At 45.0% G+C, this 14,006-nt stretch overlaps 1 protein-coding gene across 1 annotated transcript in view; it reads right to left on the bottom strand.

The window, feature by feature from the left end:
• Ttll9 (tubulin tyrosine ligase like 9) overlaps nt 1–11,595 on the bottom strand; it is a 34,533-nt gene extending 22,938 nt beyond the window's left edge. The window contains exons 1-2 of the mRNA XM_042694536.1: nt 11,555–11,595; nt 4,923–5,015 (exon numbers count right to left, since the gene is read on the bottom strand). Of these exons, the coding sequence (XP_042550470.1) occupies nt 4,923–4,978 (56 nt within the window). The 5' untranslated portion in view covers nt 4,979–5,015; nt 11,555–11,595. The remainder of the gene's footprint in view (nt 1–4,922; nt 5,016–11,554) is intronic.
• Between the last annotated feature and the right edge of the window lie 2,411 nt (nt 11,596–14,006).

Below are 14,006 nucleotides of genomic sequence, written 5' to 3'. Positions count from 1 at the left end.
GCTGGGATTCATTACATCAGGTATGTGCCACCATGCCAGGTGTAAATAACGAAGCCTTTGTTTTATGTAGGGAATCAGACCCAGGTAAGTCCTTGTACAGAGCAATGTCACTAAGGCACAGCCCTGCATCCTATTTTTTAGTTGAAAAATTATAGCTAATGCTGGATGCCAGTGGCTTACATCTGTAATGCTAGCTCCTCAGAAGGCTAAGATTTGAGATCCTGGTCCGGAGCCAGTCCAGGCAGAAAACTGTAAGACTCTTATATCCATTTAACCAGCAAAAAGCCAGAAGTGGAGGTGTGGTTAAAATGGTAGACACTAGCCTTGAAGGAACAAAAAAAAACAAGAGAGAGTTTGAGCCCTACTACTACAACACCCCTCAGATTCTCCCTATGTAGCCCAGGCTGGTCTGGAACTCAGGATCCTCCTGACTCAGCCTCCTGAAGGCTGAGATTACAGGGATGTCACCATACCTGGCTAAGCAGCTAAACTTTCAGATTTGTTACAGAGCAAGCACACCTGGAGCCATGGCCCAGAAGTTTGGCTGTCTGTTGTGAATGAAGCTCACTTTAGAATTTCCCTGAAATAAAAACTAGATTTTCTCTTGATTCCTTGTGGCTGTCAACTGGATGGCTCTCCTGGAGTGTTGACCATACATACAGGAGCCTATGGCGTGGAGATAGTAGCAGCCTGACACTAAGCTCAGAGGTGGCAGTGGGGGTGAACTGGGCGCGGTGTGGTGACTTCTCTCAGTGCATGGGTCTCCAACTTCCCACCTCCAAATACAGTTTTACAAGTTTCACAGGCAGGTCCCTGCTTAATGTTCATTAGCAGGTGTGGGGGGGGGTGGGGGCGGGGAGCTCCACAGAAATAGCAGAACAAACCCATAATCTTACAGATACTATCATAGTGACATAAAAGCACTTTCATTTAAGCAAATGAGTCAATCTAAGTATGCAGCAAACACCACACACAGATGGTGACACTCATGGCTGGGAGTGACACTGGAGTCAGACATTACATTCCCAAGCCAGGCAGCTGTGGCTCCTGCCTGTAATCCTAGCTACTCAGGACCCTGAGATCTGAAGACAGACAGCCCAGACACAAAAGTCTATGAGACTCTATCTCCAATTAACCACCAGGAAACCAGAAGTGGAGCTGTGGCTCAAACTGTTAGAGCATTAGCCTTGAGCACAAAACCTCAGGGACAGCGCCCAGGCCCTGAATTCAAGCCCCACAACCGACAAAATAAATAAATAAATATCATTCCTACTTTTGTCATAATTGATGAATGAAAAGCCATGTCCTCCTCCAAGCCTTCCCCAGGCTGTTCCTGCAGGCACAGCGAACATGAGGAGCCTTCTCAAGCAATGGAAACCCACCCGAGAAATGTTGCTGTGCTTTGTAAACTGCAGACACACAGCCACACAGTCTGGGGTGTGGGCTGGGATGTTCACCTAGACACATTGGCCATCTTCTCTTCCAACTTGGACCATGCCAGGCAGGGCCCACCAAGCAGCAGTCATGAGCCCTGACTCTCCTCCTGCTGCAGACCACCACACTTGTGTGTCTTGGCTTGCCTCCCTTGGCCTCAGTTTCCCTACTGGGGAAAAAAATCAAGGAAGGGAAAGTCTGCTCAAGATGGGGGCAAATCAATCACAATGAATAAATAAACGGGTAGAAATTTCTTTCACACAGAAAAATAGGTAATAAATGAAGACGGCATGAATTGAGTTAGAGTTTCCATTTTGAAATTGTAATAACAAAAACTGATTAAAAAAAAGCCCACTGGGCACCAGTGGCTTGTGCTCCTAATCTTAGCTATTCAGGAGGTTGAGATCTAAGGATCACAGTTCAAAGCCAGATCAGGTAGGAAAGTCCATGAAACTCTTATCTCCAACTAACCACAAAATAATAATAATAAAGGCCAGAAGTAGAGCTGTGGCTCAAGTGGTAGAGTATTAGTCTTGAGCTCCGAGACAGCCAGGCACTGATAGCTCATGCCCATAATCCTAGCTATTCAAGAGGCTGAGATCTGAGGCTCTGGTTCAAAGCCAGCCCAGGAAGGAAAAATTCAAGAGACTTTTTTTTTTGTCGGTCATGGGGCTTGAACTCTGGGCTTGGGCACTGTCCCTCAGCTCTTCAGCTCAAGGTGAGCGCTCTACCGCTTGAGCCACAGTGCCACTTCCAGTTTTCTAATAGTTTATTGGAGATAAGAGTCTCACAGACTTTCCTGCCCAGGCTGGCTTTGAACCATGATCCAGATCTCAGCCTCCTGAGTAGCTAGGAGTACAGGTGTGAGCCACCGGCACCGGGCTCCAAGAGACTCTTACACACACACACAAGTGGAGCTGTAGCTCAAGTGGTAGAGCACTAGCCTTGAGCAAACCAGCTCAGGGATAGTGCCTAGGCTCTGGTTCAAGCCCCAGAACTGGCATGTGCGCACGCGCGCACATGCACAAACACCCACACAGATTATGAAATCACTTTGTGAAGATGTGTTGATGACAGGATATTTACAGAGTGTCAAAGTATCTTTCCACAAAGAGAACTTCCTAGTTGAAAAAACTAATTAAAAAGAAAGAAAAAGACAAATTTTCATTGGCAATTCCTGGCACGCCTTGCTTTAACTTGGCAATGGAGGAAACATCCCCATTGGTGAGACACACGGGCATCATGAACTCTGAATTTGACACAGTAGGCTGGGGGAGGCATGGCACTACTCTGTGCTGTTCCTGCCTCTGGCCAGAGGTGGAGCTCAGGGAGCTCAGGTGGGGCATGCTTGCCTAATATGAGCAAAGTCCTGGGTCCCAGCCTTAGTGCCACAGAAAACAAACAAATAAGAGGGTTTTCTATGTTTTTTGTTTTTGTTTTGTTTTGTTTTGTCAATTATGAGGCTTGAACTCTGGGCCTGAGCACTGTCCCTCAGCTCTTCAAAGGCAATCACTCTACCACTTGAGCCACAGCATCACTTCCAGTTTTCTAGTGGTTAATTGGAGATAAGAGTCTCATGGACTTGCCTGTCCAGACAGGCTTTGAACTGCGATCCTCAGATCTCAGCCTCCTGAGTAGCTAGGATTACAGGCATGAGCCACTGGTACCTGGCTACAAATAAGAGTTAAATGCAGAGCCTCATGATCCTTCCCTAAGAAGCTGCTAAGATAGGGTGGAGTTACACCTGACCCTGCTGAAGGCTAGGCACAAACCCTAGCTCAAACATGGCATGCCCGTTCCTCTGTGCCCAGGTTTCTCTTTAGTGAGGCGGGGAAGGTAAGAACCCCCACTGAAAGACTAGAGGGCGTTGCAGTGTCTAGTAGGCGCAGCTATTGCTAAGCAACAGGTGTAGACAGACTAGCCTTCATCTATTCCTCTTCCTGCTCCTCCTTCTTCCTTTCCTTGTCCTCTTCCTTCTTCCTTCCTCCTCCTCCTTCTCCTTCCTTCTTCTGTCCTCCTTCTCCTCCCCTCTTCTGTCCCCCTTCTCCTCCTCCTTTTTTTTTTTTTTTGTCGGTCGTGGGGCTTGAACTCTGGGCCTGGGCGCTGTCCCTCAGCTCTTCAGCTCAAGGCGAGCGCTCTACCACTTGAGCTACAGCGCCACTTCCGGTTTTCTGGTGGTTTATTGGAGATAGGAGTCTCACGGTCTTTCTTGCCCGGGCTGGCTTTGAACCGCGATCCTCAGATCTCAGCCTCCTGAGTAGCTAGGATTACAGGCGTGAGCCACCAGCGCCCGGCCGTCCTCCTCCTTTTTTTGTGCCAATCCAGGGGCTTCAACTCAGGGCCTGGACAGTGTCCCTGAGCTTTTGTGATTCTACCACTTGAGACATACCTCTGCTTCCCAGCTTTTTGCTAGCTAATTGGCTATCAGAGTCTCTGGGTTTTGTCTGCCCAGGCTGGCTTTGAACTGTGACCCTCAGATCTCAATCTCCTGAGTAACTAGGATTACAGGTATAAGCTGCCTGCACCTGGCTTCCATTCTCCCCATTTCTACAACAACATAATTTCAGAGTTTACCTGAGAAATGAGGTGGACACTTGTCAGATTTCCTTACAGCTAGGTGAAGCTACATGGCTAAGATCTTCTAGCAAGATGTGATTTTAGAGTTTGTCCTTCTTATTCTTGCCAACTTCCTTCCTACTGCTACCTGGAGTTTGAGGGCAGGACCAGAGCGGCACCTGGACCATGAAGCCTTGCTCAGAGGCAGGTAGAATGGAAAGACAGAACTAGACAGTGTCTGGGCTGGGAAGGTGGCTCAGTGGTAGAGCGCTTGCCTTGCATGCCTGAGGCCCTGGGTTCGATTCCTCAGCACTACATAAGCAAAAAGAAAAAAGCCGGAAGTGGCGCTGTGGCTCAAGTGGTAGAGCGCTAGCCTTGAGCTGAAGAGCTGAGGGACAGCGCCCAGGCCCAGAGTTCAGGCCCCATGACCGGACCCAAAAAAAAAAAAAAAGAACTAGACAGCATCTGTAATGCACTCCCCATCTTTAACTTCCTGATGTGGACCTCAATGGGACAGACAGACGGATATACAGCCACACTGAGGAAGCCTCTAAACTTCAGCCGCACTAACAACAGCCAGCCAGTTTGTGTGGCCCAAGTCCTTGTTTCTATCAAGAGCCAATTACTGAATGTCCAGCTGCCCTGGGGAGGAACTACACACTTTCTCCAACTGGTCCTAAGCAGTTGGTCAGCAACTCTTAAGACAGCTTTATCTTACTGAGTGGTTGTAGAGCTTAAATACCATAGAGATGATGTCGCTAATGCACCTGACACATTTGAGTGCTAATGAATGACGCTGGCACTTTAGACTAAGACTCTGTGAGTACCCAGGGAAGGAAAAACTCAGGAAGACAGGGACTAAGAGGAGAAGGAATAGAGTTGAGCTGGTGGGGGGGGTGAGGGCTAGGGTGGGGGTGGGGTGGGGGTCTTACTCTTTCACTTCCACCCATCCTGGCCTGTGGCGTAGAACATCCATGAGTGTGTTCATAAGCGTTGTCTTGAACCGGACTAATGTTCTCTGCTCTCTGCAAATCAAGGCAACAGAAAGAATATTTGCTTAGGATCAACCTTTGTACTAGGTTGATCCACAGATGGGAAAAGGAAGGAAGGAAAGAAGATCAAATTCTACATCTAGAATTCCAAAACCATGACAAGGAGCCAGTGGCTCATGCTTGTAATCCTAACTACTCAGGAGGCTAAGATCTAAGGATCTCAGTTTGAAGCCAGCCCAGGCAGGAAAGTTCCTAACACTGTTATCTCTAATTAGCCATCAAAAAGCCAGAAATAGAGCTGTGACTCAAGTGGTAGAGCACCCTCCATGAGTGAAAAAAAGCTAAAAAACAATGCTCAGACCCTGAATTCAAGCTGTAGTACTGGTACCAAAAATATATGTAAAATAATAAAAAAAATCTTTGAGTTGTTGGAAAATAGCAAGTATTTACTATGTCCCAGGCACAGTCTGGCTGCTTTCCATGAGCCATGACAGATGCTTGCATCACGTGACAAGTGTTTGCAAGGCCTCTTCTGGAAATTCATCTGGGAAGATGGAACAGATGAACTTTCCCCCATTCCTCCTACATAGACGACTAAACACCATAAACAGTGTCTAGGAAACAGACTTAGGATGACTGAAAGGTAGAGAAGAAGGCAGACCAGCTAGGGACCTGAAGCCTAAAGGTGATACAGTGAGAATGCTTTGAGTTTGCTTTTTGTCTCATAGCCCAGATTGAAGATTTTAAAAAGCCAGTGAATTGCTAATGGGCACATATAAAATGAAAACCAGCTATTCCAACAAACAAACAACAAACAAGCCAGCTCTCTAGCCAAAGGATGGAATGGAAAACAGACAGGAAAACAATAACTGTATGCCCATTTATGCCAGAGGCGGCCAGTGGGGAGTCTAGAGATCCTACAAGATCATAGAAGATAACCCGACACCACTGCTGGGGTGACAATGGAGAAGGCCACGGCCAAGGCTGTGCTTTCATCTTGCTCTCATTCTGCACATGCACACACGCACACGCGTGTGCACGTGCGCGCACATACACACACACATCTGTGTCACTGGAGGCCACATAGAAAGCCTGGAATTCCCTGCTACCCAATCATGAGGTGTCCCTCCTACTGTGGGGTGACAGCTAGAGATCAATGACATTGAAAATCAAGCAAGTGACAGGCTAGTTCTTGGAAAATATTTTTTTTTAATTGACAAATGCATTTATCAGCCAAACTGACAAAGGAAAGAGAAGAAGACACAATTCCTGGAGGAGTGATGGAATGGGGAAGTACTACAGACTCTGCAGACACCGCAGGGGCAGTAAGGAGTACAAACACCTCCTCCACACCTAAGGGTGACAGCATGGGAGGATACAGTCCTTAAAGCACATGACACAGCTCATCTGGGATGAAACATGTTCAAACAGCTCCATAACTACTAAGGAAATCGAGTTCATCATATAACAACTCTCAAAGGAGACATCTTGGGGGTTGGAGGTGTGGCTTAGTTGGAAGAGCGCTAGCAAATGAGCGAAAGTATTAGGTAAGAGTCCTAGTCTTGGAAAGGAAAGGAGAGAAAGATGACATCGCCAGGCTCAGAGGATTACCCTGGAGAATTCTCCAAAACGCTAAAAGTCAGATTCCACCCCAATTCTATGCAATTTCTTCCAGAATAAAAGGAAGAGGAGGGATGAAAGCTTCTGAACCTATTTTGTGAAGCTAGTATAACCTGATTTCAAAAATCAAAAAGAGCACACAAAACGAAAGCTATAAACTGGGCACTGGTGGCTCATGCCTATAGTCCTAGTTATTCAGGAAGCTGAGATCTGAGGATTGCAGTTCAATGCTAGCCTGGGCAGGAAAGTCTGTGAGATTCTTATCTCTAATTAACCACCAGAAAGTGATGCTTTGACACAAAGTGGTAGAGCACTAGACTTGAGCAAAAAAGCTCAGGGACAGTGCCCAGGCCCTCTGAGTTCAAGCACTACTACCAACAAAAAAGAAAAGAAAAAAGAAAGCTGTAGACCAGGATGGAGGGTGTAGTTTGGTGACAGAGCACTTACCCAGCATGCTCAAGTTTCTAGGTTCCATCCCCAGCACCAAAAAAGAAATAATAAATTTCAAAATCAGCAAATAGAATTCAGCATTATATAAAAAGAATTGTATACCAGAGCCAAATGGATTTTTTTCTGTAGGCAAAGCTGGTTCAATATTACAAAATCAATGTAATCTATCATCTTAATTGGATAAAGAAGGAAAATCACATGATCATATCAATTGATGCATAAAAAGAATTTGACAAGGCTGTGATCTCAGCTACTCATAAGAGGGAAATTGGGAGGATCTTGGTTTGAAGCCACTTTAGTCAAAAAGTTATTTTTTGATTCTCATCTCAACTAATAAGATGGCATGTTGGTCTATGTCTGCAATCCAAGCTACATGGAAGGCCACAGATAGGAGGATGGTAGTCAGAAGCCTATCCCATGTGAAAATGTGAAGCCCTTCCTGAAGAATAACTCAAGCAAAAAAGAGCTAAAGATGTGGCTCAAGTGCTAGATTACCTGCCCAGCAAGTGTGAGATCCTGAGTTCAAATCCCAGCAGCACAGAAAAGAAAGAAAAATAAGTAAAAGTGTTTGACAAAGTTAAATATCCATTCAAGATTAAAAACAAAACAAAACAAAACTAAGAAACCTCCCCATTGTAATGAACACTGAAAAAGCAGGCAGCTAGTATTGCAATGATGGTGAAACAAAAGGATAGGTCTCTACACCACCCACTACTCACACAGTGCAGCCCTGGAAGTCCCCACCTCCAGCCCAACAAAAGGTAAAGGACAGATGCAGACGGCGAAGGAAGGAAGGAGTCTGTTCATTTTGTTGGTGGTGGTGGTAGTGGTGGTGCAGGGCTTGAACTCAGGGCCTGGGTGCTGCCCTGGGTTCTGCCTTTTGCAGAAACCTAGCACTTTGAGCCACAACTCCACTTGTGGTTTTTGAGTTTTTGAGTGGTTAGTTGGAGATAAGAATCTCACAGGGACTTTTCTGCCCTTGCTGGCTTTGAACAGTAATCCTCAGATCTCGGCCTCCTGCATAGGTAGGATGACAGGCGTGAGCCATTGGTGCCTGACTGTAGGTGACTGTAAAAACTCCCAAGTAACCTAAAACAACTCCTGTTTAGTTCAACTCATAGTTTAGTTCAATCAAAAGACACAAGACCATAGATAAATCAACTGCATTCCCACATATGGTCAGTGCACACAGGAACAGAAGGTACAATGTACAGCCACTATATAGCTCAGCAAATGCAGGGCAGGGAATATAGTTACAGTACCCAAAAATATGTGAGTTATTCTACTGTGGAATAAGAATATTATTGAAGGATTTTTTTGGTGATACTGGCTTTTTAATTCAGGGCCTTGCCCTTCCTGGGCAAGTGCTCTACCATTTGAACTATGCTTCTAGCCCTGTTGTAATTGTTAAAATAAATTAAGAAGTATTTAACATTTTTACAGTTTAAGTTTGTAATATGGTAACTGTTAATATATACAAGCCACATAAACATGTTAATTTGGGCCTACAATAATTTTTAAGTTGTAAAGGGATCCAGGGTTCAAAACTTGAGAAACACTGTTCCAAAGTAACTATTTAAAAAATAAAATAAGGGCTGGGAAGGTGGCTCAGTGGTAGAGTGCTTGTCTTGCATGCATGAGGCCCTGGGTTCAATTCCTCAGCACCAATATGCAGGGAAAAAAAGCGGAAGTGGCTCTGTAGCTCAAGTGGTAGGGTGCTAGCCTTGAGCTGAAGAGCTGAGGGACAGTGCCCAGGCCCAGAGTTCAAGCCCACGACTGGACCCAAAACAAAACAATAAAAAATAAAATAAGAGCTGGGCATCAGTGGCTCATTCTTGTCATCCTAAGTCCTCAGGAAGCTGAGATCTGAGGATTATAGTTTGAAGCCAGTCTGGGCAGGAAAGTCCATGAGATTCATATCTCCAATAATCACACACACACACACACACACACACACACACACACACACACACACACAGACTGGAAGTGTGAGCTATGGTTCAAGTGATAGAGCCCTAACCATAAGCAAAATTGCTCAGGGACAGCACCTTGGCCTTGAGTTCAAGCCCCAGGACTGGCATGATCATCATCATCAACAACAACAACAAGAAGTAAATAAAAATAAAAACAAGGGACGTGGAGCCGTGGCTCAAGTGATAGAGCACTAGCCTTGAGCTGAAGAGCTGAGGGACAGTGCCCAGGCCCAGAGTTCAAGCCCCATAACCGATCCAAAAAAAAAGAAAGTATAATCCTTTGGGGCAGGAAAGGTGGCTCAGTGGTAGAGTGCTTGCCTCGAATGCATGAGGCCCTGGGTTTGATTCCTCAGCACCACATAAGCAGAAAAAGTCGGAAGTGGTGCTGTGGCTCAAGTGGTAGAGTGCTAGCCTTGAGCTGAAGAGCTCAGGGATAGTGCCCAGGCCCAGAGTTCAGGTCCCACGACTGACTAAACAAACAAACAAACAAACAAGCAAATAAATAAATAAATAAAAATAAGAAGTCAGCTGTGGCAGTACAAGAAGCTAATCCCAGCATTCCAAAGATGGAGGCAGGAAGACTGCAAGTTCAAGGCCAGTGTGGGCTACCTAGAAAGACCTATCTAAAAAATGATCATAATCGATTAAATAAGTAGGTTTAACTAAAAATCAACAGAGAAGAGCAAGTAGATACTAAAAACAAACAAAAAACTATTAAAACATACAGTTTTAAAATCCATCAAGTTGGAGAGAATGGTGGCATCACACAAACACCAAGTGTTTCTTGCAAAAAACGACAATGATTGCTCAATGCCACTAAGAGCAACCTGGATAAGCTTTGGAGAGTAACTTGGCATTATCAGTGCCAGCAGGTGCCATGGCAAAAGCCTACCCATCCAAGTTTCAGCAACCCAGGGACCAACGAAAATTCCTCCTCTGCTGGTGGAAGGCACATGGTGGCTTTTTTTTTTTTTTTTCAGTCTTGGGGCTTGAACTCAGGGTCTAGGCACTGTCCCTAAGCTTCTTTTGCTGAAGGCTAGAGCTCTGCCACTGGAGCCACAGTGCCACTTCCGGCTTTTTCTGTTTATGTGGTACTGAGGAATCAAACCCAGGGCTTCATGCATGCTAGGCAAGCACTCTACCACTACGCCACATTCTCAGCACCCTGGTGGCTTTTAATAAAGTCAAGGTATGTGTGTCTGGACCTTGGGAGTTTATCCTAGATAGGCACCTGTGTGTCTATTAAGATGCTCATCTAGAATTGTGAATGTTTCTAGGAAAGACCTATAGCTCTTACAATTGAGAGGGAGTGGTCTGCTCACATCCCTTGGGCAGTCTCCATTTCTGTGCATGCCAATAGTGGGCCTTTCACTGCCAGCCCCTGCCAGTCCCTGTAGCTCTCTCACCAGGGCTCTCTCTGGCCCCAAACTTGCTTAGCCAGGACTTGTCTTTCCACAGCTGCACACACTCAGCGAAGCTGGGGAGGAATCCTCTAGCTCTAGTCACTGAGGCAGTGGGGGAGGGGGTCTACATTCTCTCCCAGGAATCTCCAGAGGGATGGAATCACCAGCCAGCCCCCAGCAATTGCCTGTCGGGGATGGACCTCTCACTGCTTTCTTCCTCTCCCACTTCTGGTGCTTACTAGGATCTCCCTCCAAATCAGCTTGTTCACCCAGGCTTGCCTCTAGGCCTGGTTCACAAAGAACTGACAAAGCAGTTACAACGCATCCAGAGCTGCAGGCATCTGAGGGTCAACTCAGAAAATACAGTGTCAGGGGATGAAAGCAGGCCACAGAATAGTAACACAGTATAATGCCCCTAGCATAACGTATGGTCCTAGCTCTCACACAGATCGATTCTGATCAATAAAACATTGCCCCTGGTGTGCACAATGTGAACTCCAACTCCCACCAAACAGCTTCAGGAAAGTGCAGTGCTCACCTCTGCCTGATGCAGATGGATTCCTTAGGAAACTCAAAGAGGTTCTGCACTCAGGCTGCTCTGCATAGAGTGACAGGGGGCTGGGCCAGGGAGACACTGGAGGCATTGGGGCATCACATCGTTGGTGAAGGAGTAGGAGAGTAGAGTTAGATAGTGGGCCACAGAAGCCAACGGGCTCTGCCGCTAACTGACCAGAGGATCTCTTCTTTAGCAAGTCATTTCGCCTCACTGAGCTTCAGTTTCTCCATAGACAGTATCAATAGCAGTGTCTATTTCAAGGGTGGTAGTATGGACTCAAGGAGATGATACAGAGAAAGCAAGTAGCCAGGGCCTGGCACATAGAAAGTGTATAATAGAAGTGTATTATTATTACTACACAATAGTGCTTATTATTATTACTACTACTACTATCATCATGGAATTACCATTAGAGCGTGTCACTGTTATCATTATAATTATTGAAGGAAAGAAAATAGAGAGAGAGAGAGAGAGAGATTGAGGGAAAGAGGAAGTGGGAGGAAGGGAGGGAAAGGAATGCAGGGAGTGAAAAAAATTAATCCCGTATTTATAGACAGTGGGACCACTCACCGTTCTTTTCCCTTGGACACTCCATGGCCCTTATAGTTTTGATTCTGCAAGGAGGAAAAAGAAAAGGAAATAACTGGCTTTGCATACCCACCTTCCTTTTGCCCAGGTCCTGACCTGGGAAGGCCATCTTGACCAGGTTTTCATCTGCTAGTAATCATGAACCCTGAAAATTGGGGCAGAATTTACCAGTCTCGCAGGGCCCACTTCATGGCAGGCTTGCTCCACAGGCAAAACCAGTTCTAGGTGCCCACAATGGGAGATGGGGGAACATTGCTTTATAAAATCCAGGGAAATTAGTCCCTCAAAAAGGAAATGCAATTGTATTCTATTCTGCCATCCAAGCCTTTCCAACTCAATCAGCATTTATTTGTCAAACCATGCTAATCTTTTATACTTTTTTTGTTTAGTTTAGTTTTGTTTTTTTGTTGGTCGTGGGGCTTGAACTCTGGGCCTGAGTACTTTCCCTCAGCTCTTCAGCTCAAGGCTAGTGCTCTACCACTTGAGCCACAGCACCACTTCCGGCTTTTTCTGCTTATATGGTGCTGAGGAATCGAACCCAGGGCCTCATGCATGCAAGGCAAGCACTCTACCACTGAGCCACCTTCCCAGCCCCAATGCTAATCTTTTAAACATCACATTGTGAATCCTATTTTCTTGTTTTCAATTCTATTTTTCCATAGGCTGCTCCAGAGCCTTTTTTTTTCTTTTTTGTCAATGGTGGGGCTTGAACTCGAGGCCTAGGTACTGTCTCTGAGTTCTTTTGCTTAAGGCTAGCACTCTATTACTTTGAGTCACAGCTTCATTTCCACTTTTCTGGTGGTTAGTTGGAGTTAAGAGACTCACAGCCTTTCCTGCCTGGAGCTGGCTTTGACCTGTAATCTTCATATCTTAGCCTCCTGAGTAGCTAGGATTACAGGCATGAGCCTTTGATTGCAAAGTTTTCCTTTCTTCACTGACTCACACTGGTATGTCTGTCAAAATTCAATCAACCATGTGTGTTTGGATCTATTGCTACACTCTATTTTCTTGTGTTTACTTGCTTGTTTGCTGTCCTTATGTCACTGTCACATTATCTTAATTGCTGTAGCTTTCTAGTAAATCTTGAAATCAGGTAGCATAAGGTAGCAACTGTGTTTTTTTCAATATTCTCTTTTCAAGTACGAATCCTTTGCATTTATTTCATCTATATTTGGTGCTGAGAGATTGAACCCAGGATTCTGTATATTCTACACATGCATTTTATAATTGAGCTCTATCCCTCATCCTAACAATATAAATTTTAGAATCAGCTTGCCAATTTCTACTAAAAGGCACATTGGGATTTTTTTTTTTGAATTACCATGAATTCCAATCTGGGATGATTACACATCATTCATGGGAAGAAGTGATATCATAATGTACTGAGTCTTCCATGAATGTGGTCCAGCTCTCCATCAATCTACATCTTTAATTTCCTTTCTAATAGTTTCTCATTTCCAATATAGAAGTATTGCATGTTCTAAATTAATTGTACCCATAGTTATCTGATATCGTGATGCTGTTGTACATAGTATTTTTATTTCATTTTTAATTATCTGATGAATGTAACATGTGAACTTGTAAATACCCCCACCTTACAAGGCAAAGGGAAGTGAAAGATGGGATTAGGTTGCTAATCGATTGACCTTCACATACATAATTCCGGATCATCAGGGTGGGCCTGGCATAATCACCAGGGTCCTTAAATGTGGATCAAGGAGGCAGAAGAATCAGTGGTAAGGTTACATAATGAGAGAAAAACAGGATCCAAGGAATAGCTATAGACTCTACAAATTTAAAAGTGAGAATATAGATTCTTCCCTAGCATCGTGGCCCTCTTCACATCAGACTTCTAATCTCAAGAATGGTGTGGCTTTTTTTTTTTTTTTTGTCGGTCGTGGGGCTTGAACTCTGGGCCTGGGCGCTGTCCCTCAGCTCTTCAGCTCAAGGCGAGCGCTCTACCACTTGAGCTACAGCGCCACTTCCGGTTTTTCTGGTGGTTTATTGGAGATAGGAGTCTCACGGTCTCTCCTGCCCGGGCTGGCTTTGAACCGCGATCCTCAGATCTCAGCCTCCTGAGTAGCTAGGATTACAGGCGTGAGCCACCAGTGCCCGGCAAGAATGGTGTGGCTTTTAAAGCAACTAAATTGGTGATTTGTTATAGCCACCATTAGAAACTAATACAAGTGCAGAAGCCCATTTAAATATTTTGATCTAGTATTTAATGCTCTAGCTAAATGATTAGTGGTGCTATTTTGTAGATTTTTGAGGGGGTTTCTATGTATACAATTATGTCATCTGTGAAGAAGGGCGCGTTTGCTTTCTTCTTTTCAATATTGATGCCTCTTATTTCCTTTTGCTTGTTCTTAACTGTTCTGGCCAATATCTAATACTGTGTTGACTACAGGTGATGACAGCAGACATCTTCGGCTTG

This window comes from Dipodomys spectabilis, unplaced genomic scaffold, assembly GCF_019054845.1.
Source record: "Dipodomys spectabilis isolate Male_0828 unplaced genomic scaffold, ASM1905484v1 ptg000175l, whole genome shotgun sequence".
Taxonomy (NCBI): domain Eukaryota; kingdom Metazoa; phylum Chordata; class Mammalia; order Rodentia; family Heteromyidae; genus Dipodomys; species Dipodomys spectabilis.
The sequence above is the reverse complement of the archived record's forward strand: the minus strand, read 5'-3'. Positions and strand labels throughout refer to the sequence as shown.